Source organism: Rattus norvegicus, chromosome 5, assembly GCF_036323735.1.
Source record: "Rattus norvegicus strain BN/NHsdMcwi chromosome 5, GRCr8, whole genome shotgun sequence".
NCBI classification, from domain to species: domain Eukaryota; kingdom Metazoa; phylum Chordata; class Mammalia; order Rodentia; family Muridae; genus Rattus; species Rattus norvegicus.
In genome coordinates this window covers 153013973-153036524 of record NC_086023.1, presented here as the reverse complement: position 1 = coordinate 153036524, position 22552 = coordinate 153013973, and the positions used below count along the sequence as shown (strand labels likewise).

The following is a 22552-nucleotide window of genomic DNA, read 5'->3' as shown; positions in this document are numbered from 1 at the left end:
GGGGGGTGGGGGAGGTGCAGTTAAGAGCACACACTGCTCTTGGTGAAGACCAGAGTTCGGTTCCCAGCAACCGCACCAAGTGGCTCATTACTCACTGCCTTTAACTCCAGCTCCAAGGGATGGATGTGGTCTCCAAGGTATACACTAAGGATGCACTAAGGTATGCATGCACCACACACACACACACACACACACACACACACACACACACACACACACACACACACTTTATAAAGAAAGAGAAGAAATTATAATTATAAGAAAATTCTACTCTATAGCTCTGTATGCTGGATTTCCACAGGGCTTAGTTGTATATTGTTCAAAATATAAATAAATGTGCTGCTTCCAGTCACCTTAAAAGAATCGTGAACAAGATGGGTGCGCTCTGTGGAGCTGGAGAAATGGCTTAGTCACTCAAAGGATCACTGCATAAGCATAGGAGTCCAGATTCACATCCACGGCACTCATCGTAAAAAGTCAGCCATGGGGCTGGAGAGATGGCTCAGAGGTTAAGAGCACTGACTGCTCATCCAGAGGTCCTGAGTTCAAATCCCAGCAACCACATGGTGGCTCACAACCATCTGTAATGGGATCCGATGTCTGCTTCTGGTGTGTCTGATGGCAGCAACAGTGTACTCACATACATCTTTTTTTTTAAAAGGTGGCACACATCTTGGGAAGGTAGAGTCAGGAGGATCCCTGAGACTCATTGGCCGGCCAGGCACCGAGGACCCTTTCTCAAAAACATCATCATCATCACCACCATCATCATCACTACCACCACCACCATCATCACCACCACCACCATCACCATCATCATCATCGTTATCGTCATCATCATCTAAGGTAGACAGCAATTGAGGAAAACACCTTCATGTGCACACACAAGTGTACACACACACACACACACACACACACACACACACAGAGTCTCTCTTCTCTCTGTCTCTCCTCTATCTCTCTCCTCTCTCTCTGTATCTCTCTCCCCTCTCTATGTCTGTCTCTCTCTCCTCTCGTCTGTCTCTGTCTCCTTCTCTCTGTCTCTGTCTTTCTCTCTCTCTCTGCATGTGTGTGTGTGTGTGTGTGTGTGTGTGTGTAGTGTTCCTGTACACGCGTGTGGAAGCACTGAGCTTGGAAACCGAAGGCAAAGATACGTCCACCACCCCCTCACACACACCCACACATATCTTAGCATCCTCTATTGTGAACCAGAACCAGGTGATCCATTAAATATAATTAATTCTGCTAGAAATTAATGCAAGGACTAAGAGATTCGAGGTCCAGCTGACTCGGCCACGCAAACCCCTGCTGCCATCATCACGTTGTCATTATTAGCAGCCAGCTATTCCAGGGGAACACTCCAGAACAGCATGTTTAAGACAGTAGCCACAATCAGCCCTGGAAACTCGACTGATCCAAATTTAAGGCAGGCTGTATAGAGCAGATACGCATCGGACTCCAATGAGATATCGCAATAACAATCATATCTATCTATGTGTGATTGGTGCCAAAACAAGGCCATCTGAGATCTGCTGGGTTGAGTAACGGCTTACAAAAGTTAATTTCGCCCATTCCTTCTTAGCCCTGTATGCTGCTACTAGAAATTTCTAAATGACACAGCTTTGCCCCCTTCAATTTTCTATGGCCGATTCCTAACCCAGCAGCCCCCCTCCTCCCTGCTACTGCCCTTCCCCACCCTGTCCTCTGCTCTGAGCACATTACAGTTGACTGGCCTACTCTTACAGGATGGGCAGAAGCCATACAGACAAATACAGATGACCTACAAATCGTGTTTCAAAAGAGGCACTTGAGAGTGAGGTGTCCGAGACCAGCCTTTTGAAATGTAGCCCTTCCCCATGTTCACCTTCTGTGTGGGCCACACCTTGACTTCAGAGCTCTCACATGGGTCTGTGGTCTTCATAGCCTCCCAAGGCAGGTGTCATTGATTTTATTTTAGAGCTGTGGCTCCACAGAGTCCATGACTAACCAAGGACAACCCCCCCAACCCCTGCTTCCCCAGGGCTACTGCGCAGGCCCGTGTGCCAAGTGCTGTTCTCATTCCTTAACCCAGGTTCTCCCACTGAGTATCTTCATCAAGTCTGGAAGGCAAAGACGTATATCCCCATTCCACAGATCAACAAACCAAGTTCTGAAAAAGCTAGTGGAGCCTAGGCAAGGCACAGAGAGTGGTAGAGACCAGACCTGAGCCCAAACTTCCTGCAGGTACCCCTTCCCATGAATCCTATTCTGCCTAGAGCACTACTGTTAACACACACACACACACACACTCTCTCTCTCTCTCTCTCATTTGTGTGCATGCGCACACACCTGTACTTGCTCTCTCACACACACATTCAAATTTGAGTGTACACACACACACACACACACACAGAGGATTCCAGACACCTTTAATCTTAACACTGAGGGAACAGAGACAGGTAGAGATCTCTGCTAATTTGAGGCCAGCCTTGACTACATAGCAAGTTCCAGAACAGTAAGAGTTACATAGTGAGTTCCTGTCTCAAAAACAAAGCCAACAACAGCAAAGACATTGGCAACTTTAAGATATAGAAAAAAGTTGGTTTTTTTTTCCTTATCAAATTCTAAAAAGGGAACGGATATGTCAGCTGCTGAAGTGGTCAGTACACACCTGCTATGATGGACAGGGGACAGTCAGGTCCCTGACAGGCCAGTCTATACAGAGGTGAGTGGGAGAAGTGGGTTTCTTGCAGCTCCCTGATGCCCTCCACTGTTGCCCACTCTCCAGCTTCATGCAACCACGGTCACCCCACCCCCACCCCGGCTTGTTCACAAACACTCACTGGCTGATCTTCAGTGTTAAAATGCTCTTTCCCCATGCCTCACGCCCCTCCCTACCCGTTGGCAGCCCACCCTTTCAACACGGCACTGGACAGGGGCAGCCGACGGCCTTACATTGTAATGGTTTGGGGCGGGGGTCTCAGATTTGACCACTTTAATGAAGGTTGGCAGCTGGAACATGCTGGAACAGGAATTGCTGAAGTCCTTCTTGGAAGCCAACTCTGACCGGATGGTGTACGCGTTTGCAGCAGGATATTTAGAAATGATGGGGCCCAGGCGGGCGCACTGAGGAAGAAGCAGAGAATTAGCATTGCCAATAGAGACCCAGGGGCTGGGAAGCACAGGTCAGAAGCAAAGGTCCCTGTCCCCAGCCCGTCGCTGTTTGATTGTTGGTTTGCTTGTTTGTCTGATTATCGGTTGAGACAAGGCCTCCGTTTGTAGCCCAAGCTGGCCTATAGTCCACTGTATAGCTCAGGCTAGCCTCCGGCTTGCAGCCTTCCTCTTGCCTTGCTTTGGCAGTGCCAGGATGCTGGGCACTGGTCACCGTGCCCAGCTTACAAGCATGTTTTTCCTTAAGGGGCGAGACTGTAGCGAGTGCCAGTGGTAATCGGACCTCAAGCTTTGAGGGCTCGCTCTTGGGAGACACAAGTTCAGACCCGTTCTGACTTCTGTAAACTAACTCAAAGTATTCGTCACCTGTTTGGGACCTGGAGAGAGTGATTTTCCCAGCAATGCATTTTCACAGTGTCCTGTGTCCCACCAGTACGCCTGCCTCATCAGCTGTGGGGCAACTCCTGTGACAGGAAAGGTTAGATGGCTCCCCGTGGTGTTTTCGGGGAGGTGCTCCAGGGAGGGACAAGGGGGGCTCAGAGAAGGCTGCACACTCATGCCTCCTCGCCCTACCAACTCACTGTGTTCTTGCCAGGGGTGGTGGCACACACATGGATTCGGGAGGCAGAGACAGGAGGACGCTACATTTGAGGCCAGCCTGAGCTACACAGTGAGATACTGTCTCAAAAACAAAAAACAAAAACAAAAACACCCAAAACAGCAGCAAATTACTGCATCAATAAAACCCCAAGACACTTAGGTTCAACAGACCCGATCCCAGCCCTTCCCGGAAAGCACAATAAAGTATTTTCAGTTCAAAAACAAACACAATCAGTGTTTGCCAAGTGAATAGGGGCAAAAGCCATAGAAACTCGATGATAACATCTCTTTACCCTATGACGGCATGGCTGCTATTAGAGTCTGATAAAAACCAGAAAGTTCCCATAATTTTATGGTGAAAAGCTTGCAGACACTGTCGTTTCTCCAATCAATGGGGGTAAATAACCACACAGGCCCAGCGGGCAGCTGAGCCATTCCCCCTCCGCCCCCTCTGACAGGGCCGGTGGGGATGGCTCTCAACAGTGGTTTGTGGGTAGGGGTTTCAGCAGAAGCAGGGCTGTGCTAGTCTGGATTCTAACCCCGGGTTCAAACCCAAGCTCTAGTTGAGCCGCTTCTCCGAGTCCTCAGCCGCAAAGACTAAACCGCCAGCAAGCACTAAACCGCCAGCAAGCGGCCAATCGTTTACCAAGAAATTCAGCTCTGCTAATGAAGTGCTGTGGGACCAACATGTCAGCTAGGCATTCTGGCTCCACCTGGTGACCAAGATTAGACATGACGCTCAAAAGAGAACCGGATCAGGAGGCTCAGCCCTAGAGAAACGGGGAGGATTTCTTTCCCACCTTGGTATCTGTCTTGCCTTCAGAGACTTGCTGCTTTTATGTTTGGGGCTTGGGATGGGGTGTTCTAGAAACTTCCCAGTGATGCTGGGTTCCCTGAGGCACCATAACAGGATTAGTGTTGGCAGCACCCCTTGTCCCCAGCTCTGCCCCCTGTTCGCCAGGCCTGTGGTCTCCAATCAGCTCCGTGCTGCACTCGAGAACTTCTCCCAACTCATACTAATTCCACTTCGTAGTGGTAACCCAGAAAGGACACCGAAGTCCCCACCCATCTGCCTCATTTAGCTTCCTGGTCAGAGTTGTAGGAGATTCTAGAATAAAAACTTGGAGTACCTTAATGGGGTGCTTTGTGTCATTTGAACTTTGAGGGCTGACAAGGCTTCTCGAAAGGTTGGGTGTTGTCACCCTGACAGTCATCAGGAAGTGTGTGGAATTTACAAGCTCGTGGACATTTTGGGGCAGCCTCACCCTAATCGCACTCCGCCTGGACTCTTATGAACCCCATCTGAGGCGGGAGACTTGAACTCCCTGAGCCTCGGGATCCGGAAGTGGGGAGAAGGCTCTCTCATCTAGGTGGGACGGTGTGGGGCTACAGTGAGGTATTACAAACCCTTAGGACCCCCCTTCCCAAGAATAAAGAAACGCAATTGTTTGCAAGCACAAAGCTGGGCTGGAGGGATGGCTCGGACATTCTAGCACTTCAGGACCTGCACTCTCTTCCCAGCACCCACATCGATCTACCTGGACCTGTTACTCCGGTTTCTAGGGAGCTAGTATCCTCTGCTGGCCTCTGCGGGTACCTGCAACTCCTGTGTGCATTATCCTCTCAGCCCCTCCCCCACTCAACACACATCATTAAAACAAGAACTATAAAACTGAATGTAAGGACCATCGAAGGGAGAGAAGTCCCCCCCCACCCGCCATCTCCTTTCTTCTGGGTCATTTTTTTTAAAGAGGTGAAAGGCCTCTTTGGATTCTGTAACACTCAGACCTTCCTGTGCCTTCTCTCTTGGATGGATAATTGAGCCGTCCAAAAGTTGTGGCCATTGAAGCCTGGCAGAGTCCTGGCTGTGTCACTAGTGCAGCCCCTTCATGGTAGTGTGGCAGTGCATGGTCTGGCAAAGGAGTTCTCAGAGAGAAGCCAATCGCTTTGGGCAATCCGAAGGGTGACTGGGTACTGACAGAGCCCGCTGCCTGCTTGTTTACACTGTTCTGCAATTTCAAAGTCTTTCTCACTGCAATTTGCCCAGAGCCTGCAGGGAGTCTCTGAGGCAACAGGTACACGAAGGGTGACGTGCTTGAGGTCACATTCAGGCTCCACAGCTGAGTCAGGATCAGGTCTTCAGCTCTGTGGCCAATGCTGGGGCATTGTGACCTGGCACCTTGATGACTGCTTTGGAGTCTTTCTCCTGAACCAGAGTTAAAGGCCTGGCTATCCCATGACTTTGCTGAGGGCTCCAGGACTGTGAGCCTTCACTCCAAAGTCAGTCTCCTCCAGAACATTCCCCATTGCCAATCCAACCCCCAGCAAGTGGTGGCTTCATTTGGTGGGCCCTAAATGGTTCATTTGTGTGAGATTGATAAGAGAATTGTCCCTGCTGTCAAGTATCATGTACATCTGTGTAAGAGACTGTCATAACCTTTACAGGGACAGGCAGGCACACGTATCCTATTGATGTCAGTCTGGCCCTGCTTTCTCCGACGCTGCTCCACCTCAGGCAATGTCGCTGGCTTGGCTCTTTCCCTCGCTTGCTTCCCTTAAGGCTGAGGCTGTAGCTTAGTGGTAAGAGCCTTGGTGCCATCCTCGGCACACACACCAAAACAGACGACAGCAGAACGCACTCTTCACCCACATCTGTCCAGAGTCGGGGCTGTTTCGTTTATATGTTTGACTGCACATGAACATGCGTGTTCTCTCTGTGTCTTTCTCTGTGCCTGCGTGTCTCTCACTTGCTCTGTGTATCTGTCTGTCTTTGTTTTTCTGTGTCTCGCTTTATCTATCCATTTCTCTGTTACTGTCTGTCTCTAACTCTGTGTACACGTGTGTGTATGCATGTGTCTGTCTTTCTGTCTCTGCCTTTCTGTGTGTCTCTCTGCTCTCTCTGTCTCTCTCTGTCTCTGTCTCTGTCTCTCTCTCACACACACACATACACATTCTCTCTCTCACTCTCGCTCTGTCTCTGTCTCTCCTCTCTCTCTCTCTCTCTCTCTCTCTCTCTCTCTCTCTCTCTCTCTCTCCCCGCTCTGTGTCTTTCTTTACTACGAGGTAGCCATATCTATGCCCTGAGTCTAGAATAAAGAATGTGGTGGTCAGAGGTCAGCTCTCTCCTACTAGGTGGGCCTCAGTAATACAACTCAGGCCATTGGCTTCGGCAGAGGTACCTCTTATCCTCCAAGCCATCAAACTGTCCCCCCTAGTTTCTCTTTTGTTCCATCCAAATTTCCAATGATAGGGCAAGACACAGCAGTTTCCCTGGCATGCCTCAAAGCCTCAAAACGACACCTGCTTCTTTCACGGGACAACCAAAGCCTAGTTTCTCTTCCTACCTCGTCCATACACTTCTGTGGAGAAGAACGGCGTAAGGTCACGGGGTCAGATTTACCTTTGTGAAATTGCAGGAAGTGGTTGCTGTCTTAATCAGAACAGGGATGGTTGGAGAGAAAGGAGCTGTCCAACATGTTATTATGCAGTGAACAGGGGAAATTACTGACCGGTCACCACCCCAGGGCTCTCACCGTGGAGGGAAAAGTGCAGGTTCCTCTCTTGGAGAGAGAGACACTGTTGAACACCAGAGACTGGTGGATGACATTGTAGAACCCAGGGCCCGGGATGTCATCCTGAGAAGGACAAGAATGCACTGTCACTGGGCACGGCACCTTCAACACACTTTTCCACCAGCCCTCCATCCATTAGCACTAAGCCTCCCTCTAATCCTACAGGGCAGGCTCCACCATAACAGAGGTGACAGCCTGGCTTCAGGTTTCTCTGACTTGCCCAATCTCTACCTCGGTGACCAATGGGAGGGGCCAGAATTCTAATCCAGGTGGGGGTCTCCCAAGGCCCTTGCTCTTTCTGCTTTGCTGCCATCCTGAATTCTAAGGCAATACTGCTTTGAGGAGATTGTGTTTTTCGTGTCATTAGGGAAATGTACTGGTGTGTGTGTCTGCCTTCGTGGACTGGGTCAGCCAAGCCTGAGGTAAGGGGAGGGTGACCGATTTTATGGTAACCACACCCCACCTGACTCAGCTTCCTCCTGAGGCCTCTAAGAAGGGAAATTGGGGAGTGTTTCTGTTTACGAAGCAGAAGGAAACAAAAACAATCTTTATCCCAGACGAGGTTGTCTTGAACTTGGAGACAAAAAACCAGGCACACATGGGGCCCAAGGGCACCTTGAGGCTGGGGCGCTGGGGAGCAGTCAACAGAAGCTGTGCACAGTCAGAAGCTTCCAGCTCCTTTCTGGTGCTAGTTACTAAGGGGATGCCAGTGTGGACAAAAGCCGGAGGAGCAAGTGACATGAAATGAGGAGATGTTTCGTCGTCACACTGCTTCCTGGTCCTGCCCGCTGCTGGGAGCTGCTCAAAGCTAATCTTATTTTCACCATCACCCAACCAGGAAGGGATTACAGTCCCCGCTTCGAAAAGGAGGCACATGCAGATGAATTTGTCCAAAGTCCAAATGCTGACTACACGGCGTGTGCTCTCAAAAGTGGGCCTGTCACCAAAGCCACCTAAAAAACCAGAAGCCAGGCTTGTGGGGCCCCAGGCAGTAAGTAGTGAACCCCAGATTTGAGCCAGTAGACCCTGCTTGCAGAGTTTGCTAGTGCCACTCTGTAACCCCAGATGCACCCTAACTCCTGTCCTGGCTGCCTCATCCAGACAGGGAGCTCGATGCACCGCTGGGGCCTTCCAGAACTTTCCACTCTGGAAAGTGGAGGCAGAGTGACTGGAGTTTATTATAAAGAAAAGAGGCAAAGGTGTTGTTAGCAGGATCTTGGAACAGATGTGTGGCACACATACACACACATATACAAACAAACACACTCATACACACACATAGACTTACACATCCACACATATATACACACATACCACACACACATACACACATATACCACACACACCACATACACACACACACACATATACACAGGCACCACACACATACATACCCCTCCCACACTTATATACACATACACACACTCTCACACACATACACTTATACATCCACACATATATACACACATACCACACACACCACATACACACACACATACACACAGGCACTACATACATACTTACATACATACATACATACCACACACACCACATACACACACACATATACACAGGCACCACATACATACATACATACATACATACGTACATACATACATACCCTTCCCACACTTATATACACACTCATACATACACATACCACACACATACACACTACACACATATACACATACACACATAGCACATATATAAACACCACACACATACTTACCACACGCACATGCACACATAACTTACACACACACACACACGCACACATGCACACACACGTGAGGCAGGCAGTGAGGAGGAGAGCAGAGGACTCAGCCTCCCAGGCCAAGAGTCAAAGCACGGTACTGCAGGCAGGTCAGTTTCACAGATTGTGGTTTGCACACTGTACCCAGCAGCACTGAGATGTCCTAATGTTGCACAATGGGTAAAGACCTAGACAGTCTCAGGCTAGAGTCTTCTAACCACAGACACCAACTGCCTCTCAGATAAAATTATAAGGGTAAAAGAGAAATCCTTCCCCAGGGTTGTGAGTTGGAAAGTCTGTTCTCAGTGCTGGTCAGCTCTGTGATCTTGAGTAACTCACCTCACTGGCCCTCAGTTTCCTTATCCATAAATCTAAGGTGCTGGGATCCTAGTGAGGTCTCAGGGTCTCTATATGCTTGTGTTCCATGTAACTAATGATAATGATGGTGTATAGAAGTGTTTTGCCTGCTTGTATGTATGCAAAACACGTGTGTGCCTGGGTGTCCACGGAGACCAGAAGAAGGTATTGGATCCCCTGGAAATGGAGTTGTAAACAGTTGTGAGCTGCCAGGGTAGATGCTGGGAATTGAACCCAGGTCCTCTGCAAGAGCCCGTGCTCTACCTGCTAAACCATCTCTCCAGCCCCTGATATGTGACCTCATAAGTACAGACACTGGGCGGGGAAGACAGCTCTCTATCCTGGTCTATCGGCACACACACCCACTGTGCTGTCTCAACCTACCCAGTCAAATTAGGCTCACAAACGACGACTAGCTGTTTTTGCTTAAGTATAGCCCAGGAAGTATTTGGGACATATTTGTGCTAAAAATAATTACCTATTTGCAATTCTAATTTATCCAAGCACCTGTACTTGTCTTTGCTAAATCTGACAACTTTACCGGACATCCATTGACTGGGTCAGAGTACAAAACAGCTACGGTCCAGAGCAAATGGGAATGGGGCTGTCACTGTTTAGCCTGTGGGGACGAGATTTATTCTTGATGAAGGAAGGTCCAAGAGAGAGTCTTTTGGGCTGAAGCATACTGGAGCTGGCCTGTGAAGGGGATGGGGGGGTCATTAAAACCCTGACAGTGGTCGTTGAAATTGGCCGCCGTAGGAATATTCCCAGGCTTGTGGGGGAGGTCCGACTGCAGAGCCCAGAGCCATGGCCTGGAGTCCATCTAATATCATAAATTCTGTCTGAGTTCCTCTGCAACCTTGCATGGTTTCATCTCGGTTTAGACTCTGGCTTCTGACTAGAAGGGAACTCCCCCGTCAGACCCTGTGTAGAGCTCCCAGGCTAACTGGCTTGTCTCTCAAGTGCTTGTCTATATCCCAGGCTGGACATAACTCATCATATAACAAAGATTGCCATGAGCTGCTGATTGTCCTGCCTTAGCTTCCCAAGTGCTACAACTGCAGGCGTGGGGCAGCACGGTCAATTTCATTGTGCATTTATGACCTACCACATGGATGCTAGGAATGGAACCCAGGTCTTCTAAGAGGGGCACACATGCTCTAAACCACTGATCCCTTTCTCCCTTTCACCATGGGACTTAAGTGGCCCTCACCTATAAGATATGGTGACCCTGTCCTACCAGCACCTGTTCATCAAGTGGAAGGCGTCAGGTTTGGCATCATGCAATCGTCGCCCCCAGGAAGAGCTTATCTAGTGTGACATCCTAATATTTAAGGGGAAGAACCGGATACAGGTGGTGCCCTTCCAGTTCCTTAGCTTGGGAAACTGAGTGTGACGGAGCAGAAGTTGGGTGACGGGGAAGGAAATGTCCAGTGGGCTGTGTCACCTAGAGGTGTACCTCCTCGAGAATGTTGTTAGCTACACGTTTGTAAGCAATCATGAAGTTCATTCCTAGCAATCCAAATGGCCAATTTAGACACAAGTCTGTGCTGGAGCCTCATCCTCACTGTGGTGAGATTAAAAAAAAAAAAAAAGTCTTGCTGGTGGTGACGCAAGCCTTTGATCACAGCACTCGAAGGTAGAGAGGCAGGTAGATGTGTAAGATCCAGACCAGCCTGGTCTACAGAGCAAGTTCCAGGAGGGCCAGGGCTACACAGAGAAACCCTGTCTCAAAACGAAAGTGTGAGGGGGACCCACGAGCCATAGCCTGAGAGCAGAGTTCAGAAGATGACCGGAGGGAGTCCGTTCTGGAAGTGGGTACCTTTAACACACCCCGCCTCCCAGCTAGGACACTGGCACCCCGGGAGTGGGATTCTTACAGGGAATGTGAACTGGGCTGAGGTTCAGCTATGGCACAGGTGAGTGCCTGCCTCGGAGGGTGCCATGTTAAAGCAGGGCTAAGTGGGTCACAGCTCCAAGGTGAGCAGCCGACCGGGTGTGGGCTCAGCACAGGGCGTGTGTGGCTCCTGTCTTAAGCAGGGGAGGTTCCAAATCTGTTGTTAACTTGGGTTGCCTCACTAAATTACTGGGTGATGCCGCGCAAGCGCGTTGCTTCTCCGTGCTCATTTCTCCCCCGGGAGCAATGAGAAGGACGGGCCGGGAGCATGGAAGGAGTGGGCTCTTTGTGCTTTTAGCTTAGGACGTGGGGATTATAGAACTCCTTGGTAATTACACAACCAACTTCCATGTTGCAGACGAGGAAACCAATGCCCACAAAGGACAAGGGGCCGCTCTCAAGGCTCCTGGGTAGAGACAGGGAACACAGGGGATCTCTGTAGAGATGCCATGCTTCTGCTAAATAAATAAATAAAATGCTTTCAAAGGCATAGATGAAAGGCTTGCCGTCAAATGGGTACCACCACACCAGAAAACTGGGAACCACACTTCTGAGCGCTTTCTGCCTGTATCTGATGCCACCCTGCAGTTCTGGCTGGTGGCCATGCTGAAACCCCTGGGCAGGAAACAAAATAGGATTCCACAGGGTACTTTCAGCTCCTGGATCTGAGTCTTCAGAGCCTGCCAGGCGGGTTGGGGCCCCCGGCAAGGAGCACTTATTGCCTTCGCTGGAGATCAGTCTGTTCTGGAGATCCTGTCTGTTTTGCCAAGGTCGTTCTAGAAGCACGCTGACTTTCATCAACCAAATTTACAGCCTGGAAGGCCACAAAGGCAGGCGTGGCTCGGTGTGGAAACAGTGAGAGGTTTTGGAGTGAGCTGTGCCTGGGTTGAGGCCTAATTCTTTCGACGTTGATTCAGCAAATATTTATTTAGAGCCTCTTATGTGGTAAACCCTGGGCTGTGTGGCCCAGGGTGGGTCACTTAGCCCTCCTAAGCCCTGGTTTCCTCTTATGTTAAATGAAGACACTAAACCCTGTCTTTTAGCATTGTTCTGGAGGATTGGTGATACGATCTAAAAATGCTTTAACACATATTAGGGCTGGTGGTGATGGCTACTATTCTTTTTATTGGAAACTGAGCTGCGAACACCCTGGACGTGGACGACTCACACACTGTCATTAAAGCAGATCGGAGGGAACTCACACAGCAAGTGGGGAAAGAGCCTGACAGCTAAAATACAAACTAGAGAAAGAAAGAAGAAAGGAAAGAAAGAAAGAAAGAAAGAAAGAGAGAGAGAAAGAAAGAAAGAAAGAGAGAAAGGAAGGAAGATGATACCAGAGCAAGTTGTTATCATCCTGAGAAAAATACCTGTGATTGTGTGTGTGTGTGTGTGTGTGTGTGTGTGTGTGTGTGTGTGTGTGTTACTTAGTGACAGCTTCATAGAATCCTGAGGTGATCAGGTTAAAAGGTCTAAATCTGCTCTATAGTTCCGAGATCCAGCTCACAATGGAAGAACCAGGCCTGGGGCTTCCGGCCTTGCCAGCCTCCCAACCCCCCAGCCCCACCCCCACACTGGCATACCTCAGAGCCCCGGTTCTCCTGCCCCCTCCCCTGCTGCCTTCTGGGGGGAGATTGAAGGATGACAGCCACCTGCAGAGTGCAGCAGGAGGTAACCAGGATGACTACTTCTTCGAAGGGATGCTACTGTCAGGGTCCTACTTAAAAGAATGAGGGATGTGGAGAAGACTCTAGGGATGCCTGTGAGTTGCTACTGCCCCCTGCTGGTGAGAAAGGAGAAAGTTGAAGCCAAGGAATATGTTAAATAAAGGTTTGCCAGCAAACACCCAGAACTTTCCGGGGGACAGCACTTGGCGGCAGGTACTTTTATCTGCTAAGCCATCTTACCAGCCCCCGGAATATAAATCAGACATTGTTTCAGGGATCTTTTAAGTGGGGGAGCTTATTATTAACACAGCTATAAATTTATTAGAGAACTTGTTTTTCCACGTTATCTGGGAGATGTAATTCCCTCTGATGGATCAGAGTGGGGTAGTTTTTATCTTCTACTATTTATACCTAGGTTTGGAAGATTTTGTATTTTTATTCTTTTCAAAATAATGATTATTTTGGCCACCGGACGTGGTGACTGATTTCAGGTGCACAGGTAGCCAAGGAATGAGACCCTAAATACAAAGCCAGCCAGGCTACCCAGTAAGACCCCAAGTTACGTTTCTGAAGCACACATTATGTATAAAATCCAGGTGTAATTACCAACACAACAAATAAGCCGATCAATTGATCTAATGACCAATCAGTCAGTCAATCGATCAATTTCAGTACGGTTCTTACCATACTGAAAGGATGGCACAGCCCCTGGGGTGATACTGCCCTCTGCTGTTCAAAGAGAAACACAACAGCTGAAATCCAAGCAAAGAATTTTGAAGGCAACAACAGGTTTTTTACCTTTTTGCTATAAAATCTCCTGGCTTGGCTGTTAAATCCCCTTTTTTCTGATTCTGGGATTACTGACCTCCTGTGTCTATAAGGAATGGAGGATTGAGTTGGGTATGCAGCGGTGAAACCTAGACAACAACAAAAAAGACATCCATCAGTACCTCTCTAGGGAAACTCTGTGGAGTCAGCTGGGAATGTAGCTCAGTTAGTAGGTACCATGCTCACGCCAGGGTTCCATTCTCAGGCCCACAGAGACCCACGTGTGGTGCCCACAGCTGTACTTGCTGCACTCAGGTAGTGGAGGCAGGGGGATTAGAAAGCCAGGGTCGCCTTTGGCTACATATTAAGTACAAGACCAGGTTGGAATACATAAGGCACTCTTTCAAACATAAACAAATAACCAAATGAAGAGTTACCTTTGTGAGCTAACAAAAGAGAACTCAAGATACGCAGCCCCTCCCAGGGGTTGTGAGATGCAGGGGGGTCCGCCCGCCTTTGTGACTCAAGAAGATACAACCTTTCCTTTTGTTTTGAAGCTGGCTAGGACCAGAGGAGGCTTGTATGGGGAGTTGAGACTTCCTTACTCTTTCTTCACCTCCTCTCCCCGCTATGTGCCTGTCTGATGACACGTAGCTGAACTCCACAGTCAGTGTGTCGCTTTCCCCTCCTTTTCTCCCTCCCGGCAACTGTTTAGATTTACAGCTTGTCTGCTCTGTTTTCTTTTATTTAATTCTCTTTTCTTTTAAACTCTAATAAAACTGTTCTCTTTGAATTAAAAAGATTCAGTACAGGGTCAAAGGATGGCTCAGCAGGGGCAGGCTCTCATTGCCAAGCCTGACCCGCTGAGTTCGATCCCCAAGATCCCCAGGGTGGAAGGAGAGAACCAATCCCCGGAAGTTGTTCTGTCTTCCACATGTACTCCAAAGCATGTAGGTACAAAATAAACAAGTCTAATTTTGGAAATTTAAAATAGAGACTGAAGAGATGGCTCCTAGGTTAAGAGCAGAGGCTGACCTTCCAAAGGACCCTGGTTCAATTCCCAGCATCCACTTGGCAGCTCACAACCATCTGTAACTAAAGTTCCGGGGGATTCAAAACCCCCCTTCTGGCCTCTTCAACCACTGCATGCACATGGTGTGCAGACCCAAACATATAAAAATAAATGTTTTAAAATGAAAATATCCAATATAGAATGTGAACAAATCAAGACTAGGCAGATAGGGCAGACAGTAAATCACAAACCGACAGACTTACACTTAACACAGTAATATCCACATTAAATGTTAATGGTCCACACATTCCAGTTAGAAGACAGGGATTGTCAGACTGGGTAAGAAAGAAAGACCCAACTGCATACTGCAAAAAAACCAAAAACAATAAACAACAACAACAACAAAAAAAACTTTTCAACTACAGAGCCAGAAAAAAAAAAATAAAAAGAACAGAGACTTGCAATAAGAACTTAGTTGTCAGAAATAAAACAAGAAAGATCTGTCACACATTTCAAGTGAAGAACATGGCTCTGGCTGGACATATGAAAATTGCATGCTGGTTTTTGTTGTTGTTGAAGGGACAGCCCTCCATCCCATTCATCCTTTCCAATGGTTTCTTCCCACCTACACGCTAGGGTTAGCACTCCATGGGATACACTCCCGAAGGATGGACTTGTGGCTGGCGCCGGGATTTACTAACCGCTGTGCCTGCGCTCTCAGGCACTGGCGCGGGGACATGCTGTAATCAAAAGTCACCTTTCTGTACTCTGTCGACACCCTTGTTAGGTTTGCCAAGGTCTTCTCTCTCGATAAAGCTGCCCGTGTTAGCAAATTTCTGGGACATGTTCCGTCTGTCTGAGGAGAATCACAGCCTCACGTCCTTCTAAATACCTGAAATAAGATGTGGCATTTGCAGGGGCCATTTTACCCTGCGGGCAGCTCTGTGCTAGGGGTAGGTGAGGTTGAGAGATCTTGTGGGGCAGAAGTCCACCAACTGCTGGGGTGCCCCAGGTTTCAAGCACACAGTAGTGCCAGAATTAAGGAGGCCACCCAAGGAGACCATCACTGCTGGATGCAGCCTATGGTGCTTCAGATTTTATTTTCATCACTAACTTACTTAGCTTGGCTGAGATATAATTCACACACAGTACACTTCACCAGCGGCAAAGCCATGAGTCTTGACAGTGGGCACGGTTGGGTTTTAAACCGCCATGGCTAGATACTAAGGTTATCCGGACGCCATGGAGTTGTGTGCTTTGGTCGTCGGTTCCCTCTGGAACTGTTTTCTGCCTGCTTCTGTGCTTCCTGTCACAATGGCCACCCTTCTGCAATGCTGCACAGATGTGACCAGCAGCTGATTAAGTGCTACTGACCCAAATCTCCTGGGGCTGGGGAGACAGCGACGTGGTTAAGGGCATCCACTGCTCTTGCAAAGGACCTTGGTTCACTTCCCAGTGACCCATACATAGAGAAGTTCAAACTGCTTGGAACCCCACCTTCAGAGAATTGGACCCCTTCTCTGGCCTCCACGGGCACCTGAACACTTATGTGTAAACACACACACACACACACACACACACACCTCTAGAAAGAAAAGGTTACGTGTTCTTTTTTTTTTTTTTTTAATCTTCCTAGATTTTGATTGGGCTTTAATCAAGACTTGTGTGAGAATCTCTTAGCTTCGCTGTGTGAGAATCTCTTAGTTTCGCTGTGTAAGAATCTCTTAGCTTCATTGTGGGAGACTCTCTTAGCTTCGCTGAGTATTTCGATCCACTAATATGGCGGCTCTCCTGTTTGTTTTGATATATTTACATTTCTCAGCAACAGTTTGTCCTTATGAACGCACAGCTATTGCACAGCGTCGTGAGCCCCTGTGAGAGAGGGGTGTGCGTGTGCCACAGTGCACACTCGAAGGTCAGAGACCCTGCCTTCTGCTTTGCTTACTGTGTCCAGCTTTTCATGGGTTCTGGGGATGCTAACTCGGGTCCCCACTGGAGACTGCCTTCTGAGCCATCTCCCCACCCCAACACAGACTTCCTTAAATGGAACCTAGGGGTTTCATAGTGATATGTCACGAAAATGGACTCTCTTAAAAGTTTTGACATGAGAATTGATGCTGGAGGTTGGAGCCTGGGCCGTGAGTACCAGGCGAGCAGTCTACCCCCTAAATACAGCCCCAGCCTCTGTTTCCAGTTCTCCATTTCTGGTGATTTGTATATTTTGATTCCATGTTCTTCCAACTTAGCCTCGTTTTCCCGGTTCTAAAAGCTTCGCTCCAGATTAGGAATTCTAGTAGAGATATCCATCCATACATAAAAGACCGGGGTTCTTCCCGCCCTTTCTAACGTATGGCCATACGTTCCCTTGTAGCATTGCAGTGCCGGAGGCACCCAAAGCCACCCTGAATGCAGCTGATGAGAGCAGGTACTTAACCTAACACCACCTTGCGTGGGGACGCACACAGTCCTTCTGCATTAAGGAGGTTAGTTATAAGGTCTTTTGTTTGCTTGGTTGATTTTGGAAACAAGGTCTCCTTATATATTAATAGCCCAGGCTGACCTAACCTGTGATCCTCCTGCCTCCACTTCCTGAGTGCTGGGGATGAAGGTGTGTACCACCTCATTTGGCTTTAGGAAGTTTTTCTTTTTTTAATAGAAGATATTTGTCATTTTTTAATCCTAATTTCCTACAACTCTTTTTCCTGTATAGTACCAGATGCTGAATTTTATGGAATACTTCATCTTGGTCTGTACACTCGACCCTGTCGTTATTCTTTACAGGAATATTAACTGACTTACACTAACTAATTAAACTGGTTTTTAAATCTAGGATTTCTGTAATTAGTGCTCCTTGGTTGCAGTGCAGACTTCCAGACCTACGTTTGTGGCTACTAAATGGTAGCTCCTATTTTTTTTTTCTTTTTTTTTTTTTTTTTGGAGCTGAGGACTGAACCCAGGGCCTTGCACTTGCTAGGCAAGGGCTCTACCACTGAGCTAAATCCCCAACCCCGCTCCTATTTTTTTTTAATGTCATTGATTTTGTCTCATAAAATGAGCTTAAAAACATGTATTTTTCCCATTATGTATTCATTTGTGTGTCTGTGCACGTACATGCAGAGAGGTCAAAAGACAATTTGTGGGAGCCCACTGTCTCCTTTCACCTGATGGGTCCCAGGGATTGAACTCAGGTCACCAGGCTTGGCGGCAAGCACCTTTCCCTGCTGAGCCATCTTGTCTACCCTCCTTCTCTTTTGACCTCTTGCTATTGGCATTATCCCCAAGTATTTGCTTAGGACTCAAATTGTTTCCTCTTCCCATTCGCAGATGACGCCAAGGCCTGGTGTTGAGGGAAGCTTCTAAAAGACAAAGTCCCTCTGAGTAACTTAAGGCTGTCTGCTTCTCCTTGAGAACGCTTTGGAAATAAGTACATTTCAAAGAAATGTCTCCCTTTCATCTCCATGAGATTCGCTAGCATAACGTTGTTCGTGATGGTCTTTGACTGTCCTTGCTTGTTTGGGGAACAGGGTTTCTCGATTGGCGGCTTTGCTATGCAGACCAGCCTGCCTGTGCATCGAGTGCTGGGTTTAAATGTGTGCATTACCGCAGCTGGCTGAACTGTCCTTTTAATATCTGTGGACCTGCCCCTCCTGTATTTCTTACCCTAACAATTTACACTTGATAGGTTTTGCTGGAAAACCTGCTAGAGCTTTACCAACCAGCTTCTCCATGCCCTTTCTTCCTGTGCTTTTTTATTTCTATTTTTATTTTTAACTCTTAGAAGAAAGCCTGGGGGTTGGGGATTTAGCTCAGTGGTAGAGCGCTTGCCTAGCAAGCACAAGGCCCTGAGTTCGATCCCCAGCTCCGAAAAAAAAAGAAAAACAAACAAACAAAAATAAATAAATAAAAAGAAAGAAAGCCTGGGTCACTAAACTCAGTCCTCTCTTACCCCTTAGTATAAAACCAGTTAAATCGGGGTTGGGGATTTAGCTCAGTGGTAGAGCGCTTGCCTAGGAAGCGCAAGGCCCTGGGTTCAGTCCCCAGCTCCGAAAAAAAAGAACCAAAAAAAAAAAAAGAAAAAGAAAAACCAGTTAAATCTTAAATGTGTCCATAGGCACCGTCTTAATGGCGTCTCTTATATTTTGATGCATTACGTTTTTCTTTTCCTCTTACTTTATACCATTAAGCCCAGTCACTTCTTTTTGAAACATGGATGTCCACGCCGTTGGGAATTTCCCAGATTTCTTCCTGTTGTTCATTTCCAGTTTTCCTATGTTGTTGGCCAGTGTCTTGCAGGAGCACCAACCAGAACTGCTCAGCGCTGGTGTTCAAGCCTTTTGTGCCGGGATTTCCCGCCAAGTCTGGCAGTGCTGAGGGATGTGGGGATGGCGTCTGGCTATGTTGTTGCTGGCTCATCTTTATTTCTAGCATTCTCCCTGTGCTCCACGAACGCTGACGCCTTAGGGATACCTGCACACATGTGATCTATAGGTAACGCCTCTCTGTAGCCCTGGTAATAGTCCTGTTCTGTCTTATTAATAATTATTATTAATATCTCATTAATATATCCCCTCCAGCTGTCTTTTGACTACTATTAATATCTATACCCTTTCTCAGCCTTTTTTTGAACTGTTCCTTCATATTTAAAGTTAGTTTTTTTCTTTTCTTCTTTCCCTCCTTCCTCCCTTCCTACCTTTTTCCCTTCCTTCCTTCCCTCCCTCCCTTCCTTCCTTCCTTTTTTTCTTTCTTCTTCCCTTTCTTCCTTTCTCTCTCTCTCTCTCTCTCTCTCTCTCTCTCTCTCTCTCTCTCTCTCTCTTTCTCTCTCTTTCTTTCTTTCTTTTTTAAACTGGAGGTTGAACCCAGGACCATTCAGGGAGTTATAGCTCCAGCCTTCAATGTGGGTTTCTGTTGTTATCATGCTGAAGTCTGACCTCGGAACTTGGAGCACTCAAGTGCTTCTCGCATGCTCTTGGAGTTCTCTCTGCCCCCATGCTACATCCCCACCTCCAGAGCCCCATGGTTACAGAGAGGTTCACTGTAATTCCTAGCTTCCTTCCTCAGCATGCTCTGTGCTTTTCCTCATCTTGTTTGAGGAGCTGTTTTGCTATTTGAGACAGGGGCATCACTGTGGAGTCCTGGAACTTTCTTTATGCAGACCAGGTTGGCCTTGAACTCACAGAGGTGCTTTTGTTGTTTTTGTTTGTTTGTGTGTGTGTGTGTGTGTGTGTGTGTGTGTTTTAAACACACCTAATTTTTGTTTCCTTGTTTTATTTTATTTAGAGACAATAGCTCACTATGTAGCCCAGGCTAGCCTTTAGGAAGGCTCACTTTCTCCAGTAAGGGTTTTATAGAGTGCATCACAATAGCTTCCCCTTACTTTTTTTTTTGTCTTGTTTTGTTTAAGGCAGGGTCTCACTACGTAGCCCTGGCTGTCCTCGAACTCATTATGTATTCCAGGTTAGCCTCAAACTCGTCTCTGCCTACCTCTGCCTCCTGAGTGTTGAGATTAAAGGTGTCCACCACTACTGCCACATAGGTTCCTGCTTTGATTTCCTTTCATGATGGACTGTGTCCAGAATGCAAACCCTTTCCTCCCCAAGCAGCTCTTGGGCATGATCTTTCCCGCAGTGGTAGAAAGCAAACCAGAACAAAGGCATTTCCTCTATAGGTCCCCTCCCTACCACCATTGCTCTGCCTCCTGCCCCCTGCCCCTGTGCCCCCTGCCCCTGTGCCCCTGTGCCCCTCATTGATCTAATTTTGATGGTGCCTTGGCATGGTTTTCTTCAGGACTTTCAATATTTTGGATTCACTGCATTTCCTGAAGGTTTATGGTTTCCATTGGATTCTGAGAACATTTTGCATTCTTTTAAAAACAATTGGGGTTGTTGTTGTTGTTGTTGTCTCCTTTTCCGGGACAACAGTTGTGTGTTAAGGCATTTGTGTTTTCCTAAAGGCTGCTGCTGAGAGACATCTGTCTCTGAAGCTCAGCCTGGTTTAATCTCTGCTCCATCGGACGATCTGGATTGTTCCAGCTTCAGCCTCACTGAGCCAGTCTCACCTGAGGATCTCATCAACTGTTTTCATTGTAATTGCTACATAAAGTGGAAATTCCTGATCTCTTTGGAGACTCAGGTCACAATGATAACGCAGTTAGGTTTTGCTGGGTGGGGCAGACACAGGAAAGGACGCATGGCGTTCAGAAGGAATCTAAATGTGACGCCACGGACAGTGAGAGCTCAAGCATTGATTGGTTCGCCTTGCTTCGCCTTACTAGTCTTCCCGGATGACCCGAATGCATTTGTTTGCCTTACATTGTGTTGCTGAGCTTCACTTGTGGTGACGTCATAGAGAGAAACTCATCGAAGTACTTCTCATGAGACTCCTGTGGCTTCTTCCTGCTTCCCTGTATGCCAGCCTACTATTGAGCCTCACCATTCCTTTTGGATCCAGCTGCTCCTGCTGACTCATGTGTGGTGTCTGCTGAGTGTTCTAGACTACCTCTGCTGGTTCATGTGTGGTGTCTGCTGAGTGTTCTGGACTACCTCTGCTGGTTCATGTGTGGTGTCTGCTGAGTGTTCTAGACTACCCCTGCTGGTTCATGTGTGGTGTCTGCTGAGTGTTCTAGACTACCTCTGCTGGTTCATGTGTGGTGTCTGCTGAGTGTTCTGGACTACCTCTGCTGGTTCATGTGTGGTGTCTGCTGAGTGTTTTAGACTACCTCTGCTGGTTCATGTGTGGTGTCTGCTGAGTGTTTTAGACTACCTCTGCTGGTTCGTGTGTGGTGTCTGCTGAGTGGGCTGGACTACCTCTGCTGGTTCATGTGTGGTGTCTGCTGAGTGTTCTATACTACCTCTGCTGGTTCGTGTGTGGTGTCTGCTGAGTGGGCTGGACTACCTCTGCTGGTTCATGTGTGGTGTCTGCTGAGTGTTCTAGACTACCTCTGCTGGTTCATGTGTGGTGTCTGCTGAGTGTTCTGGACTGAGACAATAAAGATTGGAATCACTCCCTGCCCCCCCCCCACTCAAAAAAACCCTATTTCTAAATATGTTTGCTTCCTCTGCATCGTAATAACCTTTCTTCCCACTCTCTCAGCTGGGTGGTGGGCTGGGAGGGGAGGATGAGCCCTTATTAAAGTAGGCTGTGAAAAATATATGCCTACAGTTATATTTTTCATTTCTAGATGCTACATCGTGACCCATGTGTGTTTGTGTGTATATATATGTATGTGTGAGTGTGAAGCACCACACCAGATGTCTTCCTCAGTTCCTCCCTTCCACAGGGTCTCACAATGAACCTGGAGCTGACTGATTTGACCTGCTGATCAGGGAGTCCCAGGGAGCCTGGTGTCTCCAACTCCTCAGAGCAGGAATGAGGGATCTGGGTCTCTGCTTTGTAAAGGAGGTCTCTACCTCTTGGTGGAGACAGGCCCTCATCTTCTTCCTTGAGGGTTAATCGAGGTACTGGTACAGGTCTGGGATCTGTCTAGGAAGGGGGATTAGCAGGTAATATCCACCCCCCTCTCTCCCAGTGCAGTCCCCAGCAGTGGTGTTGGAGATCTGCTAGGTCTGACCACCTAGGCATAACTAATTCTTTTTTTCTTTCAGATGTTGTCCAGAGCTCAAGCATGCTTACAAACTCCCCAATGCTTTGCATTTAATCTTTTCTAAAGATTCTGTCCTCACCATGTAGCTGATCTCCATGCCAGCTTCTCCCTTTTACCCTCCTCTTTCCTTCCAGGCTGTCATGAGGTGTACAGCTCACCTGCCCTGGGCTTCTCCT

General features: G+C 47.9%; 1 protein-coding gene across 14 annotated transcripts in view; it reads right to left on the bottom strand.

The window, feature by feature from the left end:
• Stpg1 (sperm-tail PG-rich repeat containing 1) overlaps nt 1-22552 on the bottom strand; it is a 52729-nt gene that overhangs the window by 16867 nt on the left and 13310 nt on the right. For 3 of the 14 annotated variants that reach the window (XM_017593586.3, XM_017593587.3, NM_001025772.1), the window contains 4 exons: nt 15534-15668; nt 13795-13913; nt 7284-7385; nt 2935-3105 (listed from right to left, as the gene is read on the bottom strand). In XM_017593586.3, coding sequence (XP_017449075.1) covers nt 2935-3105; nt 7284-7385; nt 13795-13913; nt 15534-15621 — 480 coding nt within the window. In that variant the 5' untranslated portion in view covers nt 15622-15668. Of the gene's footprint in view, nt 1-2934; nt 3106-7150; nt 7386-13794; nt 13914-14001; nt 14199-15477; nt 15496-15533; nt 15669-22552 lie in introns of those variants that run through there. The other 11 variants (XM_063288275.1, XM_063288272.1, XM_039110619.1 and 8 more) reach the window with 9 other exon arrangements.